This window comes from Gigantopelta aegis, chromosome 6 (genome assembly GCF_016097555.1).
Source record: "Gigantopelta aegis isolate Gae_Host chromosome 6, Gae_host_genome, whole genome shotgun sequence".
Lineage (NCBI taxonomy): Eukaryota > Metazoa > Mollusca > Gastropoda > Neomphalida > Peltospiridae > Gigantopelta > Gigantopelta aegis.
Window position 1 is genome coordinate 73384327 of NC_054704.1, and position 25836 is coordinate 73410162.

At 35.5% G+C, this 25836-nt stretch overlaps 1 protein-coding gene across 3 annotated transcripts in view; it reads right to left on the bottom strand.

Moving 5' to 3' along the window:
- LOC121373869 (sodium bicarbonate transporter-like protein 11) overlaps positions 1-25469 on the bottom strand; it is a 63241-nt gene extending 37772 nt beyond the window's left edge. Inside the window, exon 1 of one of the 3 annotated variants that reach the window (XM_041500648.1) lies at positions 25402-25469. In XM_041500648.1, coding sequence (XP_041356582.1) covers positions 25402-25463 — 62 coding nt within the window. In that variant the 5' untranslated portion in view covers positions 25464-25469. Of the gene's footprint in view, positions 1-6975; positions 7413-18845; positions 18864-25401 lie in introns of those variants that run through there. The other 2 variants (XM_041500651.1, XM_041500649.1) reach the window with 2 other exon arrangements.
- Between the last annotated feature and the right edge of the window lie 367 nt (positions 25470-25836).

Here is a 25836-nt window from a genome sequence, read left to right on the forward strand (position 1 = left end):
TATTTAACGTACAGCTAGTGAATTTTTAATAATGGATAGTAAACTTTTTAAATCAACGATTCCATGGCTAGTGGATTTTTTTTATAAAATTCTAAAATCACTGGCAGTACACTAAATGTAGAAAGAATACATGTGTATAAATGATTATTCCCATGGTTCAAACCAACTGTGCAACAGTTATAGTCTAATCAGGTGTACTATAGAGCTTTCACACTCCAATATGTGGATGTAGCCCAGTGGTACAGTGCTCACTTAATGCACGGTCGGTCTGGGATCAATCCCCGTTGGTGGGCCTATTGGGCTACTTCTCAATTTAGCCAGTGCACCATGACTGGTATATCAAAGGCCATGGTATGTGTTATCCTGTCTGTGTAATGATGCATATAAAAGATCCCTTGCTGCTAATCAAAAAGAGTAGCTTATGAAGGGGCAACAGCAGGTTTCCTTTGTCAATATCTGTGTGGTCCTTAACCATATAACCGTAAATAAAATATGTTGAGTGCATCGTTAAATGAAACATTTCCTTCCTTCTATTTTTATATATATATCACATTTTCTTGCTTTACAGAATTGAAGTCTCTATATATCCAAGCATAGTTCGATGTTTAAGGCACCCATTTTTGATATTGAATATCCAATATGGCCCTTAATTCCATCCTCCAAAACAATGTGCCTCCAATACCACCCTCCCAAACAAAAACAAAAAAGAAGAAGCATATTCAAAGTATTAATAATATAATGTTCATTATTTCATAACCTATAGTGCTTATTCAAGTTCATACACATACAATAATTTGTATAATATACATATACATGTATTAGAACATTTTAAATATAATTCTGACCCCCACCCACCCCCACCAGAATTCTGCAGAATTAAATTTCTTGCCTACCATAATCTTATTCTATCTTATTCATTTCAATGCATGTTTTAAAAAAAACATAATTTAGGAATTTTTTTTTTTTTTAATTCAATGAAAATTTCAATTAATTTGTTTCACCATGCAGTGTGAACATCCATAGTTGCAACTATAAACATCATTTCACTGATGTAGGACTTATAGCTTGTGAGAAATGAAGCTAAACACAAAACATTAGTGTTGAGCTAAACATATTTGATGCTGCCAATGCTGCTACAAAAGTAATACTTACATTAGTACCTGTACCTGTACATGTATTATCTCGTCTTTTTACTTTATAAGGGGCGGGATGTAGCCCAGTGGTAAAGCGCTCGCTTGATGTGCGATCGGTCTGGGATCGATCCCCATCAGTTGGCCCATTGGGCTATTTCTCATCACAGCCAGTGCATCACAACTGGTATATTAAAGGCTGTGGTATGTGCTGGTATCACTTGCTACTAATGGAAAAAATGTAGCGGGTTTCCTCTCTATGACTGTGTCAAAATGACCATATGTTTGACATCCAATAGCTGATGATTAATAATCAATGTGCTCTAGTAGAATTATTAAACAAAAACAATTTTTTTTTTTTTTAATATTTTATAAAGCGACAAAAAAAGGGAAACAATTATTATACTACCGCTCTTATGAAACATATGCTTGAAAATTCTGTTAATAAACCAGTATGTAATAATCTATAGTTATACTAAACAAGTTTGTTTTGTTTAATGTGTGGGTGTGGGATCCATGCAGTACTAGGTTACAAAGTTATAAAGTTTGTTTTGCTTAACGACACAAATAGAGCACATTGATTAATTAATCGTCGGCTATTGGATATAAAACTTTTGGTATTTCTGACTTGTAGTCAGAGGAAACCTGATATAATTTTCTTAATGCAGCAAGGGATCTTTTATAGGCACTTTCCCATAGACAGGAAAGCACAAACCATGGCCTTTCACCAGTTGTGGGGCACTGGTTGGAACAAGAAAAAAACCAATCAGTTGAATGGATCCATCAAGGAGGTTCGATCCTGTGATGCCAGCACCTCAAGTGAGCACTCAAACGACTGAGCTAAATACTGCCCCCACAATTATACTAATACATATTTACAAAAAAAAGAAATTACACAAATATATTTTATAAATTAATTTGACAGAACAAGCTAACTTTTAATGTATCAAAGTTTGACACATTTAAGTGTTTCAAAACAGAAAGTGTATTAATACACACAAAAAAAAAAATCATATTGGTGAAACACATATATACTGAATACATTTTTAATGACACTCCATCATACAAAATACATCAATGGTAATATATTATATGAAGAAGTCCAATGCATAAAAAATATTAACAGTGAAGAATATTAAAACTGGATAAAAAAAAAAAATACATGTATGTACTGACCCTTCAAGGGAGTCATTAATGAGTCGCATGGTCCAAGATTGTTTTTCTTCTCTTATATTATAATTGTGACAGCAAAATAAAAGATGTCAAATTAGTCCATATAATATCACATCCCACACAGAATGCAGGCCAGATGTTGCTCCCTGTAATGTCCTTGAATGTGTGACCAGTGATCTGTCTGCCTATGTTCAGCAAACTCTACATGGACTATTGTGCCCAAGGGGACAAAAAGGTCAGATGGAATCAATTCAATGAATTTGGCCATCATAAAGAGGTGGAAACTCAATCTAACAATGGGCTAATTGCAAAACTTGTTGACAAGGACAAAGTTCAAGTAACAAAACTGACATATGCTTTATTTATGTAGAGAGTTCAGCATCAATAGGGATCCATTTCAGGTCCTTAAAAGACCAGCATGTATTTTTTGAGGGAGGAGGGGTCAAATTATAAATGATACAGTAAATAATATTGCTTAATATTATAACAAAATAAGTAATTAAAATATTAACGGTTAATTAATATATATTAAATATTTATTATAAGTGTCAGGTTAAATGTTGAACCCAAAATAATAAAAAAGTATGTTTGTTTCTTAGTTTTAAAAAACCAGAACATCTAGAACAAAAGAAGAATATCATACACATGTATACATCAACACTAGATAAAATAAGAAAATAGTCTGGTTCATTATTTCAACATGATTGGTCACAAAAGAAAATCTGCTACCAAAATGCAGCAATTGATCTTATGCACTTTATCATATCAAGTACCGGCCTCGGTGGCGTAGTGGTTAGGCCATCGGTCTACAGGCTGGTAGGTACTGGGTTCGGATCCCAGTCGAGGCACTCCAAACCCTGAGTGAGTGCTCCGCAAGGCTCATTGGGTAGGTGTAAACCACTTGCACCGACCAGTGATCCATAACTGGTCCAACAAAGGCCATGGTTTGTGCTATCCTGCCTGTGGGAAGCGCAAATAAAAGATCCCAGGCTGCCTGTCGTAAAAGAATAGCCTATGTGGCGACAGCGGGTTTCCTCTAAAAACATCTGTGTGGTCCTTAACCATATGTCTGACGCCATATAACCGTAAATAAAATGTGTTGAGTGCGTCATTAAATAAAACACTTCTTTCTTTTTTCTTTTTTTTATCATATCAAATGCCGTGGTATATGTGCTATCCTGTCTGTGGGATAGAACATAAAAGATCCCTTGTTACTAATGTAAAAATGTAGTGGGTTTCCTCTCTACGACTACAATGTATAGGTATATGTCAAAATTACCAAATGTATGACATCCAATAACCGATGATTAATATATCAATGTGCTCTAGTGGTGTAATTAAACATATAATTTTTTTTTTTATCATATATAGGATCATACCATATACCATAGCATTTGATGTACCAAAGCAAATGGCACCTGCTGGGATGGGGTGTGGTGGGGATTGGGGGGGGGGGGGGCAAATCAGACTCAATCAAGGGCAACTGAACCAACATGTACAAGCCATCTTAATTCAGGTGGGTGTTGTATGACATAACTGTCTATGCATCCTGGCCCCAAAACTAATATATCACAAATATTAAACCATGGAATATATAGGTCAAGGTAGATACCGTAATTAGTTGATGTTTAATGCTGTAAAGTGTAACTTGAAACTTTAAACCTTGACAAACAGTGAGGCATGAAACATAGATCAAGGTGGTAAATAACAGTTTGATATGTTCCATTCTACAATTTGATACTTTAACGGTCTACTAACATTGCATCATGATACATGATTCAGATTAAGACCATAGTTTCAAATAAGTTAAGAATGTTTTTATTTAACGACGCACTCAACACATTTTAGTTACAGTTATATGGCATCAGACATATGGTTAAGGACCACACTGATATTGAGAGAGGAAATCCGCTGTCGCCACAACATGGGCTACTCCTTTTCAATTAGCAGCAAGGGAACGAGAAATAGCTCAATGTACCCACCGACTGGGATCAATCCTAGACCGACCACGCATCAAGCAAGCGCTTTACCATTGGGCTACGTCCCGCCCCTCCCATCCCAACCAGTGCCCAATGACTGGCATATCAAAGGCCATGGTATGTGCATATAAAAATACCTTGCTGCTAATAAAAAAAAATGAAGTGGATTTTGTCCAAGACTATAATGTCAGAATTATTAAGGTTTTGACATCCTAATAACCGATGATTAATGATAAATCAGTGTGCTCTAGTGGTGTTGTTAAAAACAAAATCCTTTAATTTGTCAAAACGACACAAAAACTATAACAAAGGAAAAAAAAGTTCAAGCAAAGTTCAACTGAATGAAACATTCACTGTGTTCTATACAGATTACAATCAGGGACCTGGGGCTGTGCAGTAGGTTGTGTGACACCAATTATTTCAAAATAATCTGGTAAAGAATTCAAGAAAATTTCGCAATTGAAGAAACTTATACTTTAACCCAAGTTCCCAATGAAATAAAAACAGCAGATTTATCTATGGTTATTTATAAAAGGCTGCAGAATGTCAACTCAACAAGTGTGCCAAAACTAAGTGGAAAGGTGATCAGGTGTGCACTTCAAATGACCTTCAACTTGATCAACATAGTATCATTCTACCAGATCTCATTAAAATAAATTACTGAAAGTCAGAAATCTAATTTTGTTAGACCAAATGTGTGTGTGTGTGTGTGTGTACACATGTATATGTGTGTGTGTGTGTGTGTGTGTGCGTGCGTGCTTGTGTCTGTATATATTTTTGCATAATAAATGGCCAAAATTATTTATTAATTATTGTTCTGAAAAGTAAAGATTACACATTAACATGACCCATTAAAAAATTTGAATTAAATAATTTCAATTATTGGCAAAAAGAAAAACAATAAAACCAAAAAACCCACAAGTTCCCAACAACTAATGGTAATTTTAATTCGAAATGTTTAGAGGGAAATTGACAGATTAAGTGTATTTTGTGCATCACAGTTTTTGTTTGTTAGATATATGCGACAAGATTTTTCTGTTTACATGTACTTTCTACAGGGCACAATATTTCACGCAAAATTAAATTTACGCGAACCGCAAATCGGTTACGTCGTGACCTGTAAACGTTCAGAAATTAAAACTCGCAAACTTCACGATTACAGGAAATTTATTCATGCAGACATACTACTAGTATTCCGGCAAATGTTTTACACTGATATTTAGTACTTGATGCGCAGCAAACCAGTAGACAACGGTATATTGCAACTGTTGTAACTTGCGACCGAAGGCTCAGTATGGAGTGATAGCCAAACGTTTTAAAGAAATGTGCATGGACCACTAAGGCGCCTAAATTATCTGTTGCTATTCTATCTCTAAAGGAATATATGTAGACATAATATTGGATTGCCTATAATTTTACAAAGGTTAAAAACGGTTTTAACGTAAACAAAAATGCAAAAATGTCACAAAAGCTGAAAAATACTAACATCGCATAATGAGCTTTAAATAACAAACATTTGGAATGTCACTGTAGTACAGAAGTACCAGCGATAAAGTGAATATAGCATCGCCACAGCAAAATATCAGTGTCAAATTGTGGTCTTTCTTTTTATGTTATTATAAGATTTATTTTTATTAATCTAATCATGCACCAATGAGTAGCCTGTTTTATAGTTCAGAGGAACTGGACATTTGTTATTTGGGTTTTTGGTGGGGGTTTTAAAAATCTGCTGTATACTAAATTTTACATATCAGTGACAAATGGTAGCTGTTATTTGTTATTTATATAAAAATATTATGAGTCTAATCATGCACCAGTGAGTGACTGAGTGTTTTGCATTATACATTGTACTTCAGAGGAACCAGGGAATGGACATTTTTCTTCCAAAATGTATCTATTTTGTTTTAGTACTGGGCTAATAGTGTTAACTTCAGCAAGCTGCATAGAGGTTCTAGAATAAGGTGGCCCAATGCCCGAGGACAGTGGTTTTTAGATTCAGGCAACTAAAAAATACTTTTTGTGATCCCGATGGCAAGTGGTGAATAATAATAATAACAATAATAAATCTACAACGCTACGATCATACAAAAAACAAAAAAAACATCTACAAGTCACTTCTTTCGATTTGCAAGCATTAGAGAAACTGTTTTATAAAACATTTTCTTTTGTATTTTGTTTTAACTTTATGTTTGAGCTAAAAATTATGTATTTAAAATATAATTTCAACGCAACTTTGAGGTATTCGATCAGGTAATTCACAGGTTACGCAAATATAATTCACGTAACCGAACAATTGGTTACCTAGGTAAAAACCACGTGAACCGACTTCCGGTTACCTCAGCTTTCGAAATATTGTCCCCCGTTTCTACTTTTACTTCGAACTCAACATAACATTAACATTTTAATGAGTTAATAATAAAAATTATACTCTGTTGAGGATAGATTAACCTACAGTTAAAAATTGCACCCTGAAGAAATTAAACCAAATGGAAATTTACAAAAAAAAAAAAAAAAAAAAATAACCCCACGTAAATAACAAGCATATATATGTCTGTTTGTTACTATAATAACATAAATATTATATTAAACATATTATACTACTAATCATATTTCTCTTATTCTAATGCTTATCATATTAATTTAAATACTGGGTAAATTAGGCAAAATAAAAAAAAATATTGTCAAACACTTACATATTTTTTCTTGAAAACATTACTTGACTGGACTTCTTCAAAAGGAAGCACGTTTCACAAAAGATAATTCAAAGCATGCATTTAACAAGTAGCCGTATCGTATTTCTCCAACAGTGACACATAAATTTCAACAAGTAAAAAAAAAAACCCCAAAAACAACACAGAAAAAAAAAAAAAAATGAAAGGAGTTAAAGAAAAGATATCACCATCTTTGTCTAAGCTTCAGCATCACAAGCAATTTGACATGCCAGTCATTTGAAACAAGAAGCGTATGGGATGAAAATGGGTTAAGGAACACCGTATTATGTATCAGTAATGGCAACACCTTCAACACATTAACTGCTGTTACAGCAATATGGAAGCCAATTATTCAACCATAGATAATACAAATCTTGACAAAATGCCAGTGGACAAAATGCCAAACTAATACAAAACAAAATAGTTTAAAATCTTAATGTGATGACAGCCTCGGATTGACAGAAATGATTTTTTTCTCTCTCACCTTTTTCTTACTAAAGCTGATGCCAATATATGCAAAGAAAGAAAGAAATGCTTTATTTAACGACACACTCAACACATTTTATTTACGGTTATATAGCGTCAGACATATGGTTAAGGACCACACAGATTTTGAAAGGAAACCCGCTGTCGCCACTTCATGGGCTACTCTTTCCGATTAACAGCAAGGGATCTTTTATTTGCGCTTCCCACAGGCAGGATAGCACAAAGCATGGCCTTTGTTGAACCAGTTATGGATCACTGGTCGGTGCAAGTGGTTTACACCTACCCATTGAGCCTTGCGGAGCACTCACTCAGGGTTTGGAGTCGGTATCTGGATTAAAAATCCCATGCCTCGACTGGGATCCAAACCCAGTACCTACCAGCCTGTAGACCGATGGCCTAACCACGATGCCACCGAGGCCGGTGCCAATATGCATGTACTGATAAGGCACATAAAGGAATATTTTATTTAATGATGCACTCAACACATTTTAATTACGGTTATATGGTGTCAGACTTTACTACCACTGGGCTACATCCCACCCAGAATCATTATACCTTCTGGTAGGTATATTAATTAGCCTATAGGTATATTAATTAGCACATGCATTATAGATGATAAGTATCTTCTAAATACCGTATTACAAAAATATCTTTTCATGCTTTAAAATGTGCCAATCTGTTATTAGTCCCCTACAGGTCCAGCTAGTGGGGACTGTTGATTTTTTCTCTGTCTGTCCCACATAGAGTTTCCTGGACATTTTTCTTTGTTTGGAAATGCCTCAAGATATCGAGTTGAACTTCTGTGTATATCATGTAGAATTACAGGTCATATTTGACTTCCATGGGAATTTACCCATCAGAGGTGTCGTGGTTAAGCCATCAGACAGAAGGCTGGTAGGTACTGGGTTCGTAGCCCGATACTGGCTCCCACCCATATTGAGTTTTAACGACTCAGTGGGCAGGTTTAAGACCACTACACCCTCTTCTTTCTCAATAACCACCAACCACAAACAACTAACCCACTGTCCTGGACAGATGACCCAGATAGCTGAGGTATGTGCCCAGGACAGCGTGCTTGAACCTTAACTGGATAGATGCACAAAGATAAAATTGAAATGAAAAATGTTTGTGGACCTACTCTCAGAATGCTCGTTGGTTTTGCAGACTGCACTTTATGAAATGAAAATACTTAGGGAATGGGACTGGGGTAGGGTTATATTGGTTTACATTGGAAATGGTCTTTATTCAAGGAATGTTATTTCTAAAATACTGTATTTGTATTGCCAACTGTACAAAAGAACTTGACTGTAGAGTCAGTATTATAGACAAGTGTTTCATAATAATCCGTTTCCCAACGTAAACATTCTATTCAGGTACGCATTAATTACAATGTGTATGTATGTGCAACCGAGTCTATAGGTTTCATGGTTTTTCCTGTGCCAAGGGGTGGGACATAGCCCAGTGGTAAAACATTCACCTGATATGTGTGGTTGGTGGGTGGCCCATTGGGCTATTTCTCATTCCAGCCAGTGCTCCACAACTGGTGTAACAAAGGCCATGGTATGTACTATCCTGTCTATGGGATGCTGCATATAAAAGATCCCTTGCTGCTAATTAGAAAGATTGTGTGGCGGCAGCAATTTTCCTCTCTTAATATCTGTGCAGGTAAAAATAGGTTACTGGGCACATCTTTCTCTCTTGTCTCCCTCTATCTGTCTCCCTTCCTCCAGATCTCCCCTCTCTCCCTTCCCCTCCCCTCCCTCCCTCTCCCTCTCTTTCTGTTTCTATTTAGCAAAGGTAACAAAACATTTAACTAACCTACTGCTAGAAAACAATAAGCATATAATAATTAGCTGTGAATCTGTATCAAAATAACAGTACAATGATACATGGTGTACTTTATTAGCCTTTTACATTTAATTTTGCCAAGTAAATATATAAGACATTGGATAGTTTAAAGTGTATCACACAATATTTCAGACAATTAATAAATTTTTAAAAAAAGAAAGAAAGAAAAAACACCTGTATATGCCATTAACCTATTTACACTTTATACAATTAATGTTTTTCCAAGCTTGATAGTTGATAGTTGATAGTAATACCATAAGATGGTCAGGACTAGAAGTTCAGTTACACATATAGCATGACCCATGTCCATAGATCTAAAGAGACTATAGAAAGGATCTGGTTAGGTTACAGCTAGCACAATCCTTGAAAAAAAGAAGATACACAGAGATACTGAAAAATAAAATAAATTCTCCACCAAAATGTTCCCGTTCTAATTATATATGCACCAGAATTGACTGTTATATGTAGGCAGTCTTTTAGATCGATGTTGATCATCAGAAACTTTCATTCCTATATTTACCTTTCTTTATCTATGAAACAAAATAGGTTTTTCAGCATTCTCCAAGAGAATAATAATTAATATTTATTGAAAGATGATGGTAAGTGCAGACCTGATAGTCTTAATTAAGATGTTATGAAAATAATATTTAACAAACTTTAGCTCATTTTTAAACTACCCCATATACTACTGTGAAATCCTTCATAATCATAGGTTTAAATGTCCATGGGTTTGCTAAAAAAACAAACAGAAAAACCCATTACATTTTACTGGATACTAAAATTTGTGGATTAAAAAGATACATTATTGTACCAGAGACAAGTTTTCTTAATTTTATGAGTAATGGCCTCTAAAACCCGGAAAAATATGAAAGATTGCCCTATTAGTTTAGGTTGATCAGAAGGATGACCACAAATTAAGCATCTATGAAAGTGCATACTGTACGAAAGTGCATACTGTACGGGGTTTTCTGCTACAATTTACACAATGAACTTGTGTGAACAGATTTTTTTTTAAACTGCTGAACTCTCCACCATATTATTTTATGTTAGGTTTATAATAACCTTCTACCCCTCCCTATGGTTTACAGTTTTCTATTGTTCACATTAATATATCACTGTCACATCTCCCCGATTGCATTACAAAGGAAACAATGTATTTTATTTGACAAACAAAAGCTACTGAAATAAATTGAGAAAGGTCGTTCGGGTTACCAGGAGGTTACCACGTTTTTAAGAAAGTCGAGAATTGTACTTCATTTTCCACAAAGGGCAGGACGTAGCCCAGTGGGAAAATGGTTACTTGATGCACGGTCGGTCTAGGATCGATCCCCATCGGTGGGCCTATTGGGTTATTTCTCGCTCTAGCCAGTGCACCACGACTGGTATATTAAAAGGCTGTGGTATGTGCTATCCTGTCTGTGGGATGGTGCATATAAAAGATCCCTAGCTACTAATGGGAAAAAAAATGTAGCGGGTTTCATCTCTGACTGTCAAAATGACCATACAGAGTATGTTTGACATCCAATAGCCGATCATTAATAAATCAATGTGCTCTAGTGGTGTCGTTAAACAAAACAAACTTTTTTTTCGTTCTCCACAAAATCTTATTAAACTAAAACTAGATCCCTATATTTTTTATCTATTGTGTGTTATTCAAATATAAGAAACATGTACAATGAGAACAGTGATATTAATGAATAACAAAGAATCAGGGTGCCTGTGAAGGGACTTTATAACAATGGGAATTGTATAGTTGATAAATCTGTCATAAGACAGTAACCCATAGGTTACCAGACCTGTATTTTGTGGTAACCTGTATATGGGTTACCAGACACTGTGCTTATTTTGATGTCTGTGGCCCAGGTGCAGGGTGCTTCTGGCCTAACTGATAGTCTACACACCTGAGGCACTGTAGTTATAGATTCATTTATCTGATTCAGTGTTTTCCTGTCACAACCAGTGACACACAACTGGTATATATCAAAAGCCATGCTTTGGACTGTCTTATCTATAAAAAAGTGTATAAAAGATCCCTTGCTGCTAATGGGAAAATGTAGCATGTTTTCCCCAAGACTAATTATCAATCATCAAATATTTGACATCCAATAGCAGATATTAAATAGGTCAGTGTCCTCAAGTGGTGTCACTAAGCAAACTTTAGATGACAGAGATTACCTCATTCTGTTTTGGACAAATCACCAACAACCCAGTTCAAGAATTCTGGAATACATTTTTAAATTGGTTATTGGCATCTTGCAATCATATTAAGTAACCTAAAACTCTTTTCTTGAACTTGTTATATTTGGACATAAGAAGCACATTAGGACAGACACCGTCTTTGATCTCTTATTACTTTCAGCAAAATATTTTATATATCGATGTAAAGTCCAAAAGATACAGCTAGACATTACACATTTTAAATGTGAAATTAAACAAAGGTACATTGTAGAAAAACATATACACTTCAGTAACAACAGTATCAATAAATTCTTTACTAAGTGGTCTATGTACCATTCTCTCTTTGAAAACATAACTTGATAATTCAAGTATTCAGTTATTTATTTACTTATAAGTATGTTACACCTTCCTTTCCCCCACCACCAACAGTTCATATGTTAAAACATGAAATGTTAGTAAAATAGGATCGCAGAACTTTGCAGACTGCACAGGAAATTAATATTTTTTAAATTACCATGTATATATATATATATATATATATATATATATATGAAATATAAAGGTTTTTTTAACAGTAACTACGTTTACATACATGTGTATGTGAGTTAGTGAGCAAGAGAGCGTGTGTGTGTGTGTGTGTATTAAGTCTTTTCTGTTTTGTTTCTTCTTTTTTTTCTTTCTTTTTTTCAATTATTATAATTGTTGGTTTATTTATTTATTTATACTTATTATCTCGATTCCCGTATTTAATCCCTCTTCTATAACCTATCTTGACAGAAACATTAACAGTTTTTTTATTATTACATTTATAAACCACAGTGGTATCATTGTCTTGTTTTGTTTACATGATTTGTATAGTTTACATACGGTATATTAATATGAAAGTCTATTTAAAATCTAATAATTATGTCATGTACTGGTGCTGTCCGCGACTCATGTTTTGTCCTCAACATGAGTTGTCTGTCATGTAAATAAGGGACTTGAATAAATATTTTAAAAAAAAAAGAAAAAAAAGAAAAAAAGGAAGGATTTTTGTATCAGGTGATCGTATCTAACAGAGCATTGGCTGTTTAAACTATTGAATCAGCACTTTGTCACACTGAAGGTGCACACATTTATAACAGCATGCAATTGGTTGTAGTTATATACATTAAAAAAAAAAGAAGTTTTTTTTATTGGGGTAATTTCACTTGCTTGCAACATAAATTTTGTCACAAGCTAGTGCACATGGTGCAATCATGTATAATTTTTTTATGTGTGACTAAATTGTACATTGTCACAAAGGTCTGCAGTCAGCTTAAGGTCTTAAGAATGTATCACCCTGGATATATGAAGAACATACCCCATACCGTTAAACCACTAACATGTCACCATGTAAAACAACAACTTGGCAGTTATATTGGCAAACAAAGAGCAGATTACTGACCGCTCAAGATCCTGATAAATTATCACCTTCGTGCAGTCCCTGGCTACCATATGGATATTATGAATTTATTTCTCAGTGAGGGAAATGTAATTGGTTCACTCAGTGTTTATGAGGAACATCGGGATATATAGATAACAGTGTTCGAGATTAACGATATTCCGATATCCCAGAATTTAATTTTGGATAACAGACTTCAATAACCCAGTATCCCACCGGGATACCATATAATGTTGTTTTGTTTTTTAATCCTGCGTTTTAATTTTTCGCTGAAACAATGAAAGTCGTCATTTACTGGTGAAGTTAAGTAACAGTATTTTCGAGCTTGTACCCAGTCTAATACTATGCCGTAACTCGTATCCAGTCTAATACTACACTGGAGCAATAGCGGCGAAGCAATAGACTGAGAACTGCTAAGTCGCTATTGTTTTTGTTGGATGTTTCCTCCCTTCAAATTTTACTTGAGATATTGATTCCACATCTACAGGAAATTGATATAGGTAGGTTTATCATTAGTAATGTCAGAAACACTTATAGATTACTGCTAAATATTAATTTATGTCAGTATTACTAAAAAATAGATGCAGCAAATATTTTTGCCGATTCCGTTTGATTGCGAATTTCATGAATTCCGCGATGGCAATTGCAGCAATTGAGAAGTGTCGTCCAAGTTTGTTACGATGTTATTTATGAATTTTATTTAAGTGCGATACTAAATTCTCAGGTGGGATACCAGATTTTGAAATGTTAGTATCCACCTGGGATACTGCCCAAATTTTTAAATCTCGAACACTGGATAATGAATGTTAGTTCACATGTACTTGCAAATAAATGTACTGATGTGCCCTTTCACATAAATAGAAGTTGCACCCCATGCACTTGGTAACACCTAAAGTACATGTGTATCTAATCTCTGGGCCAGTGTAAGAAGGTCCCAACTACATTAATTGCAAAATTGGTTTATACATGTATGTTCTCATGTCCATTAAAAGATTTTGGCATGGTGCCAATGTCAATAAAAATTAATCATGTTTTTTACATGTCCTACCATTTAATCATAATATGGCATTACACAAATAAAATCTGATTTATATTCTACCAAGTGGAAAGATTTTTGTACAAGAAGAATCTAAAGTTATGGATTCTATTTATTAATAAAGTTACTTAATGGAGACAAAGAAAGAAACCCTCCAAAAGCCCAATGAACTGGTTATCATAGTATGACATAGCAAAACCCATCTAAATACTCAAATATTCTACATTTAGAGTACCGTACAACAATCCCATTTACATCTATTCTAAAGTCATCAAGCAAACAAATCCCATCCAAATTCCATGTATTCTAGAGTTAACAAGTGAACAAAACACACTATCAGTATTCTAAAATTACCAAGTTAAACAATGTCCATCTATTGATGAAAGTTAAATGTTAAAGTTTGCTTTGTTTAATGACACCTCTACAGCAGATTAATTTATTAATAATCAGCTACTGAATGTCAAACATTTAGTCATTTTTGATTTTAAGTCTTCAGAAGAAATGCTAGATTTTTCCATTAGCAGGTCAGGTCAAATCATAGGGTTTTACGTGCACATTCAGAACAAGCTGTTGTAGGGCACGCCTGTCGTGGGCACAAGAGCCGACCAAGGCCGGCTCCTCCGTCCATGACAGGAAAGGTGGGGGGAGGGGAGAGGAGGGACCGCCTGCACTGGCAGGTGCAAGAGAGCACTAGCAGCCCGATCGAATCGGTAGCAGGCGGGTGGGGGTGGTGGTGGTGCTATGGATTTTGAATGGAGTCATTAATGCCAAAGAGAAAAAGGTGCGCAATTTTGTTTGAGGAAATTTGGCGCAATTTTGAACGGTCGGTCGAAAGGAAAATGGCCGAGCTAATATAGGTTTTGATATTAGTGAATCGAGAGTAGCAGCATGGAATCTTTTATATGCACTTTTCCAGACAGGGGCAGAGGCACCAATTGGGATGAGAAAAAAAATCAGAGAATGGGTCCACTGATGCAAGCACACCAGACAAGTACTCTACTGACTGACCTAGTTCCTCCCCATTTATTGACAATTACTGAGTAAACATCCCATCTACAGACAAATGTGCAAACCCATTTGATATTTACCATTATTAACTCGGTTAACAAGCATTTTGAGAGTACTGCTAAGGCAATACATGTCTCCAACCGGGCCCAACAATTTTTCTTATCTCCTAAATTCAAGGGCCATAACTCTGAAAAGTGGGTATATCACCACGAAACTTCAACTTGATTTGTAAAGCTAATATACAAATGATAAAGCTATATACAAAATTTCATCTTGATATCTCTAGGCATTGCAAAAATCTGGAAAACAATTTTTTACATCTTCTAAGTTTAAGGGCCATAACTCCATTACAAATAGATAATTTGCCATGAAAGTCAAACTTGATCTGTAACAGTAAGTGATAAACCTATACCCGGACACAAAATTTCAGCTCAATATCTAAAGGTCTTCTGAAAAAAAAGTCCAGAATTTTTTTTTTTACATATCCTAAGTTCAAAGGCCATAACTCCATAAAATTTCAGCTCAATATCGCAAAGCCTTCTGCAAAAAACATCTGTGGGACACACGGACGGAGATGAAACCTATAGTCCTTTCCGGTTGGACCAGTAGGGGACTAATGTTTTGCTGTCAATGGGTCGTTTGTTTACAGCCAACATGACATGTATACTTGAGCATAAATTTTTTATGACATCTAAATGACAAAAAATAAAGTGAGTGACATTAAACAACATTTGTGCTAATAGCGATGACATCATATTATGGCCCTTGAACTTAAGAGATATGAAAATTTGTTGGCTCCGATAGGGAACATGTATTGTATCAGCAGTAGGTTACATCCAGAATGCTTGCTATTTCTCTCTTTTTTTAAAGTCAGTTGGAGGTATCATGTATTCTATGCGTTATTGTGTACATGGAATCTTCTCCCCATAGCAAGACGTGACATGGCATCTAAAATTGTTCTTACCTGACTTAGCACTACTATCATTGTAAATACCTATCATCATGACCATAACTTTTTTCTACAATCGCCAGCCTGTTCCATGACACGACATCGCTTACTGTCGTCATAAATTAATGGTGAAAATTTACGATTGGTATGAGGCAGCTGTAAGCCAGTAATGTAGATGTCAAATGGAAGTTAGATGATGCTTTTTCTAAGAAGAATACGAATGCTTTGTGTAACAAGAGTACCGGTGAGGTACATGATACGGCCGTCAAGAGTTTGAAAGAAACCATAGATATCAATGAATATGTCACGGGTATGATTCAATTCTAATTATGTGAATACAAACAAATTATTTGATTTATTTGTATCACAGTGACCTAGTAATTGTATGTGACACACCACCATCTCAAGTTGTTCCTACATATGAGGTCTGATGGTCCTGTATGCATCAGTATGCAAGATATGATTCGGACAAGGATTTACTGTTATGTGCAGTAGTTTTGACAGTGAAAAGTAGGTGACAGTGTCATAGTATTAGTATGCAACACACCGCCATCCAAAGTTGTTCCTACATGTGAGGTTTGATGGTCCTGTATGCATCTGCAGGCCGTGACCGTACTTTTTTCAGTGGTAGCGCACCGGACTTCCAGGTTATGAAATTTGGTAGACCTCAGTAAAATTGGCAGCCCATAGTTTTAATAAACTTCTTAAAAAGGAGAGAAAATAGCTAAATAATTTATTTGTATTTAAACATTGTTTTAGGTTGTTTTTTTAGTGTTTAAAATTTGTTGACTGCAGAGTAACTGGATATGCAAAAAAAAACTAGTAGCCCAGTGAACTACCAGATTTAGTCATCTGGTAGCCCGAGTTGAGAAACTGGTAGCCAAAACACCCCTGGACAGGGATTTACTGTTATGTGTAGTAGACTGTGAAAAGTAGGTCTCAGTGACCTAGTAATAGTACGCGACACACCGCCATCCCAAGTTGTTCTTACATGTGAGTTTTGATGGTCCTGTATGCATCTGTATGCAAGATATGGTCCGGATAAGGATTTACTATTATGTGCAGTATACTGTGAAAAGTAATCACAGTGACCTAGTAATAGTATGTGACATACCATCATCCCAAATTGTTCCTGCATGTGAGGTTTGGTGGTCCTGTATACACCTGTATGCAAGATATGGTCCGGACAAGAAAAGGTTAACAGACGGACAGCGGATGGACGGAAAATGCCATACCATAATACGACCCATCATAGACAGGCATATAAAAATGGATCTAATATATATACACATAATACCTTTCATGAAACTTAACTTTCAATGAAAAACATGCTTTGGGTTGGAGCCGGTACCGGGCTGCGAACCCATTACCTACCAGCCTGTAGTCCAATGGCGTAACCACTACACCACAGAGGCCAGTTCCAGTATTATCTAGTTCACATTAAAATGCAAAAGTATTATATAGGAACCACTCGGTCCATTCATTCATGTCTGATATTTTCATCAAATGAGCTATGCTTGTTCCCATCACCTAATAGGTTTTAGTTTGGTACTACTAATTATACTTATAATAAAAAAAAAATTCCATACATTTCAATCAAATCTTTCAATTAAATCTTATAGTCAGCTCATGCAGTTTTCCGTTAGTAGGTCTAGCTAGCCAGTGGTATTCCATGTCAGGTCAGGTCATAGGTCTTAACATGCACATTCAGAACAAGCTGTTGTAGCACATGGCTGTTATAGGCACAGGTGTCGACCTAAGCCGGCTCCTCCATCCAGAACAGGAAATGGTTTGGGGTGGGTGGGTGTGAGAGGGGGGTCACCCACGTTGTGCAATGAAGCACAAGCAGCCCAACCAGCGTCAGTAGTGGGTGAGTGTTGGTTTTGGTGCTATTGAATTTGCAAATATCCCATAGAATTAAAGTCAAACAGAAACTGTTGCGTAATTTCTTGAAGGTAATTTTTATACATAATTTAGAACAGTTCATCGAAATTGAAAATGGAGCCAATTGGTTGATTTGACTTAGTTGGTCAAAAGGTAGCTCCTTGTGCTATCCATATCTACATGACCTTTCATCTAACCAGTCAAAAGTGTACTGTCAGCAGCTGACACATTTAAAATGACTTCATGCTCATGACTAGTAATGTGTGTGTGATTGGTTAATATCAGATCCTAATATTAATTTTTGTTTGTTTTGTTTAACGACACCACTAGAGCACATTGATTTATTAATCATCAGCTATTGGATGTCAAACATTTGGTTATTTGACATATAGTCTTAGAGAGGAAACCCACTACATTTTTCCATCAGTGGCAAGGGATCTTTTATATGCATCATCCCATAGACAGGATAGCACATACCACACTTTCATATACCAGTCGTGGTTTACTGGCTGGGACTAGACCTAATAATAAAGATAATGTGACTGTGACATTGGCTTTAGTTAGATTAATCCATTGGATGGATTGATCTTAACTGCACACACATACATGTAGAAGGAAAGGAATGTTCATTTAATGACAATTCAGTTTACATTATAGCAATTATTCAAACTTTTCTTTAGAATCAAGAAATACATTAATCTTTATCATTTATAGCTGTTAACTTTACAAAAACAGGTGCAAATACAGGGTTCAAACCACCCTCCTGCTCAAGCTAATTTTCTTTTCTTTTCTTTTTTTTTAAATATTTTCGGGGGAACATGACACGACATCCCCCCTCCCTCACTATAAAATTTGCTCACCACAATATATATCCCCCCCCCCTGCATATATTCCTGCACAAGAACCTGAAATAATGAGTGGACTAAAGACAAACAGGGAGGAGCTAGACCACATTCAATGTATTTGTTTGAAGCTTCCATACCCTATCCACATGTCCAAATGCACTTAAGAACACTGAATCCTGTTTAAAAATGACTTACCACACTATACATTTTCACTGTGTCACCTTGTTAAAATCTTTTTGACATAGATATATATGACCAATATTCAGTTAAAGATGCGGTCAGTGAAATATGATGCTAAAACAGTTGATATGTGATCCAGGCCTTCACTATCAATTTCACATATACATGTAGCTGCTCCAATGTGTAATTTAAATCCTGTGATACAGTTTCACTCCAATAGTGCAACAGCCTAACAGGAGTGAGTAACCGGTTCAACAACATCTTACTTACAGACTCCGAAATCGTGATGGGAAGTTTTACTCCCATTATTTTTCAGAACGTTTGACCACTATTGGTTTCCAGATGATATGACCCCTTACAGTTACTTACATGACAGTGGTAAAGTGATTTTGAATAGTTCCAACTTAGCAGCAGCTATCAAAGTTAAAAGTTAAAAGTGTGTTTTGTTTAACACCACCACTTGAGCACACTGATTAATTAAATTTAATCATGGCTTGGAGATCACACATTTGGTAGTGTTTACTTGCAGTCTTCAGAGGAAACCCATATACATTTTCCCACAGACAGGACAATTAACACATAAACGGCCTTTTATATACATCTGGGCTTGTGCTGTAGGAAGCCAAATTAGCCATTGGCAATTTTTTTTTTTAAACAGGCTAATAAAATTTGCAAGTGGCTAAAATTTTGACAAAGCCATTTTCTATCTTCTGATATGAACAAACGGTTACATAATCTATGTATGAGACACCTGAAATACAATAATACCCAATATTCAATTAGCATAATAGCGATTTCGCGACTGGCAATGAGAAACGGTGTCATCCAAAATACAGCATAATAATGTTTGCTTATTTTAATGATCACAGTTATTAATTATAATGGCAACATGTATGAAAGCAAAGTCTGAAACATTGGTAGCTAGTTATTTTAACTTTGTAAACTCTTTGAATCAAAGTAATAAGTCAGTTTCAATACTCATGCTAGTTCAGGGCCGAAAGACAAGTAGGCTATCCTTGGCCGAGGTCAGCCAGACAGAGCAAAACAAAAATAAAAAACTGTCCGCTAGACTGGTTTGTGCGCTTCACATTAAACCCAATATCCACGTCAGGAACCAATTGATCAGATAGTTCACAAACTTTAAAAAAACGTTTGTTGGTTGAACTTCTTGACGTGTCAAGAGACATCATTGTGGACATTAAACAATATGATTATACTCCAGTAAATCTTGATGTAAATTAGTAAAAAAAAAAAAAAAACATTGTTTGCATCAATGAATACTTAATTGCTGTTTCGTTCACTTATTTCTTTTATCTTTGTTAATTTCACACTCATGCATATCATGACCACAGGAAATGAACATGCAATATTTATACAAACTGTGGTTAAACGTACACTGAATACAAGTAGTTTACAATAATTATGACATTTGTTAGATAAAATATTATATAAATTTGTAGAATGTGAGGTGACATTCCAAAAGTTAGCTGGACTTTAAAAAGACTGTAAATTTCAATTCATTATCTTTTTAATCAAAATCAACTGAGGTAAATGGAATAGTTGTAATAATGTGAAGTCAGCATTCTTAGGCTAGATATTTTAAAAGTTGAAATCAACAACAAGCATTTAATACGATGCAGAAATCAACTACAGCAACAACATGGCACAAATTAGAAAATTATTGGGGAGGGGAATTGATGGGTTACTTTTTAAAAAAAAAACATACACAGTTCAAACCAACATAAAGATTGTTGTTTTAAAGATATAATGAGCTCTATTAAAAAAAAAATACTGGCTCTCAAATTTTTATTTGAAAAAAAAAGAAGAAGAAATAAAAGTTAAAATAACACCCTCCATAAACATCCACCCACCCCCATATTTCTGTACGCTTGTTGATTTAATGTCATAGGCCTTAGAAGTGGGGGTGAGTGGTTGCAGGGGGAACTGGCTTCCAACTCTAAAGATAGTGTACATCACTACACCCCACCCACCCAACGCTGAAAAATCAGTCTTTAATTTTTATCAGGATATAGTTTTGTTATTCAGATTTATTCCAGTTTGTAAATAATTACTCAATTAGCTGAAAAAGATGCATTTTCATATTCATATATAAATACTCTATACAGTACTGCACAAAACAATTTTAGCTAAAACATTTTCAATATGGCTAATAAAAATCCCATTTGGCAAATATTTTGGCTAAAGGTATTTTGGATCCAGGGTGAGGAGTGTATAGGAGTCCTCATTTTCAAAAGTGGTAATATAAATTATAAGGTTTTATTTGTGTTTGTCACAAGCCTTACACAATGCTATTAACAAAAGTCACACTTTAAGTTCTAAGTTGAAAAAATTCTGAGACAGTTGCTTTTCAATTTTTAAGATTTGCTTCCTGAATAAAATTTGAGAAACAAATATTTCTTCCAATTCCACAAACATAATTTCAAACCTTGCCCACAACTTAATGATGTACCTTTTAACAGATGAAATACTAAAGCTGATAAATATTCTTCATGACAGGTAGAAAAGAATGGAAACTTACTTGTGAAGGCACCTCATACTCACAATAATATGGAAAATACACTAGATTAATCCAGTAAAATGTGGTTTTAGCATTTATTCACCAATAGGGGAGTATGAAAAAGGCAGTCTTTTATAACAGGCGATTGAAAACTGAAGGTCATTTGGTACTATACCCGGTTGTAAATAATTTGAGATAACAGTAAACTGACCTCTTAAAGGTGCATCATCCTAGCTGCAGGTGCCATATTAAAGGAAGGAAGGAAATGTTTAATTTAATGATGCACTCAACACATTTTATTGATGGTTATATGGCGTCAGACATATGGTTATGGACCACACAGATATTGAGAGAGGAAACCCGCTGTCGCCACTTCATGGCCTACTCTTTTTGATTAGCAGCAAGGGATCGTTTATATGCACCATCCCACAGACATGATAATACATACCACAGCCTTTGAGAAATAGCCCAATGGGCCCAATGACGGGGATCGATCCCAGACCGACCGTGCATCAAGTGAACGCTTTACCATTGGGCTACGTCCCACGTGTGCCATATTAAATGTAATGAACCATAGCATTCTAAAATTAAATGTGGCAACTTATGGATCACCTGAACTGTTATTCATATAATGCAAAAATTCATGTATTCCAAAATGTTCTATACTGATTAGTCAGGGCTTTAGATTGCCTCTAATGCTGAGGCGATAAAGGGTGTGCCCAAAATAAGTACGCCTAAATTAAGTACAAACATCATCATGCTAGTTACCTAAAAACATTTCACATCAAAATTAATGGAATGTTAAGCTGTAATTAGATTAAAATAACTTAAATGCATTTCTGAATATAAATGTTCAAAGATCTCCAGCCATTATTAACATTAAGTACTGCAATAAGAAAGAAATGTGTTATTTAACGACGCACTCAACACATTTTATTTACGGTTATATGGCATCAGACATATGGTTAAGGACCACACAGATTTTGAGAGGAAACCCGCTGTCGCCACTTCATGGGCTACTCTTTCCGATTAGCAGCAAGGGATCTTTTATTTGCACTTCCCACAGACAGGATAGCACAAACCATGGCCTTTGTTGAACCAGTTATGGATCACTGGTCAGTGCAAGTGGTTTACACCTACCCATTGAGTCTTGCGGAGCATTCACTCAGGGTTTGGAGTCGGTATCTGGATTAAAAATCCCATGCCTCGACTGGGATCCGAACCCAGTACCTACCAGCCTGTTGACCGATGGCCTAACCACGATGCCCGTACTGTAATAAGACGACCACAGTGTGCTCAGAACAGATAAAAAACCTGTTGTGCCAAAATTAGTAAGATCTAAAGCTCAGTGGACAAATGAACTTGGACAGCACATCAAGTCAAATTGAAAAATACTAAATTTCACTTCAAAATCAGTGGGTTTAAAAGACATTAGGACAGTCAGTACATGTACATGTAATACAGGGGCAAACCGATTAAATTAGGGCAAACTAGCAAAGGAGGGGGAGAAGAAACATCTGATAGTGATACATGTATGCATTTAGCTATAGTATTTGTAACTTTAAAACAGCCTTTAGATAAAAAAATATATATTTCTAGTAACACATATCCTACATCCCAATGGGCTGGCCTTAATAATTTTTTTGGGGGAAGGGTGTTTGTATTTATTAATATGTAGATCAGGGCTTCAATTAAACTATTTGTCTTCCACGGCAGCAAATAAACATGACTGAAAAGTTATTTAAATTTAAATTTAAATTTAAAATGTATTAATGTTATATAAATTACTGACAGATAATGTACACAAGGTGCAAACATTTTGCAATCATTGAGGAAGGGGCGGGACGTAGCCCAGTCGTAAAGCATCCGTTTGATGCACAGGCAGTTTGGGATCAATCCCCGTCGATGAGTCCATTGAGCTATTTCTCGTTACAGCCAGTACACGACGACTGGTATATCAAAGGCTGTGGTATGTGCTATCCTGTCTGTGGGATGGTGCATATAAAAGATCCCTTGCTACTAGCTACTAAAAAAAATGTTGCAGGTTTCCTCTCTAAGACCAAGGTTTTTGCCAGAAAGAAATTTTTGGGTATGGCCCTATGGCAGGGATCGAAACTCACCAAAAAATAATAATGGATGTTGACAAATTAAGGTAAGTGAACCATTAAATATGAGCAAGATTTTAATGTGGAATTCATATATGTAATACAAATATTAATAGTGGCTCATATGTTATAGCTCTAAAGAAGATCACACAAATATTATTTGGGCAACTAACACCATTATTTTTAAATATTTAAGCTGCCTAAACAGGACATTGGTCGCATTTGGCGACCTGGCCACCGGCCGTTTCGAACCCTGTATGGAATTGTACATATATATTCAGTGTCTGCGCTTAACTTTTTTTTTTAGTTGCCATCCGGGCAAGTGGTGACAGCACTTTCACTTGCCCGGATCTATTTTCACTTGCCCAAATAATATTTTCTAAAACAACAACAATACTGCAACAGATTATAAAAGAAAACATTTATTTTGAGTATTTTCTTGCACTCAACCAACCCACTCTTTAAATAAATAACAGACATGCCACTGTGACTCCCCATTGTCACTGTCAATACATTTGTGGTATTTCCAACAAACAAAGATGCTTGCATTCACCAAACGTTGCGCACTGGTATAACCGACACAACCCCTTCCTCCCTCCACCCCATCTCAATGAAATAATAATAATTTTTAAAAACCCTAAAATATAATGTTCAGTGGATACGATCTATGACGTGTACACATAACCAGGGCTGAATCTTGTCGACATCTTGCCACTTAACTTACCTTACACCTATTCTTATATTGGGCATATGTTTATATACATGTAAAAGCAGACCTACACTTTTTCATGGTGCAAAGTAGGCTACATAGCTGTACTTTTATTTATTTATTAATTATTGATTTTAAAAAAATTAATAATAATTGGTCGCTAGGCGGACAACCTTACTGTGGGTTTTCAGTCGCCTCTCGTCATTTTCAGTCGCCAGGGGTGATCGGGCGACTGTTAAGTTCAAACCCTGTATATTTACAATGTGTGTGCTGCATGTGCCTGCTGTCCCCCAGAAAGAAAATGGGTTAGGTTTATAGTTAGGGTTAAGAAAATCATACAGTAATAAGACTAATTAATTTTGCTAAAAGTTTAACTTAAAAAAATAATATCTACACAAAATTTGGGTAAGGTGCCATACCTGTTTTACCCTCTGGCAAAAACCCTGAAGATTAAATGTCAAAATTACCAAATGTTTGACTACCAATAGCCGATGATTAATAAATCAATGTGCTCTAGTGGTGTCATTAAACAAAACAAACTTTTCATTAAGAAAGTTTAGGCCTACCGAAAGCACAAAAATGTTGTTGGTGATGCTCCCAACTTACAGCAATTTATATCACAATGACGACAATTGCCTTCGGTTCCATTGTTAACTTGGAGCTCTGTTAAAATTTTATTGGACGTGAGGGTTAAATCTTTTATTTAAAAAAAAAAAAAAAGGAAACCCAATTTTGGGGGCATGTTCCTGGAAACATTAAAATGATGTACGGCCTATGGCTAACCTGGATATCAGGGCCATACCCTGACCAAAATCCATGGGGGGGGGGGGGGGCACTAAATTTTATAAATAATTTTTAACATACTATAAAGATTAAACATTTCTATGCTATTACTAGAGATATATAAAAAAAAAAAAAGGACAAGATTCTCAGGGGGGGGGCAGCTGCCCCCCCAGCCCCCCCGGAGGGTACGGCCCTGGATATAACAAAACCTTCCCCATATGGTTATAATGTGACTTTTATTTGGGGTTAAACAGACTTTCAGTTTGGGAATTTTTAATTGTGATTTGGTATTCTTGCCAATCTTGGACCCCAACCTGGGGTTTAGCCGTAGGCTATTTAATTTTAGGGGCCTACTGTTCAAGTAGATTGATATCCACAACGTTCATTTATAAAATGCACGTTTACGTAGACGTATTATACTGGCCCGTATAATTAAAAATCACTTCAATTCCTTACTGTTCATCTATATCATTCTGCTGAGAAATCGGTGAATAATGATCTGAACCTGACGCCGACATGATTTGTTTTCCTTTTTCATAATTGCGAATGCATTGTTTCCGGTGCACGTGCAAGATTATCTCCCCTTAAATATTTTCAGTAATAACTTATTTTTAGAAAGTTTGAGTTCTATGAGATTGATGGACGTGCCTCAACCTTTTTGGAATATAGGCACGTTAATAAAGTAAAAGAAAGACGAAAGTTAGGTGTCTGAACCTTTTTAGGATATAGGCACGTTAATAAAGTTAAAGTTAAAAAAAGAAAGTTCGATCATTTATTTCCGTATATGAATTAGGAACAATAATGTCAACCTGTAACGGTTTGAAAAATAAAATATTAAATAATAATAAATAACTAAACGCGTCACAGCATCGGTTTTGGAGTTGTCCCACT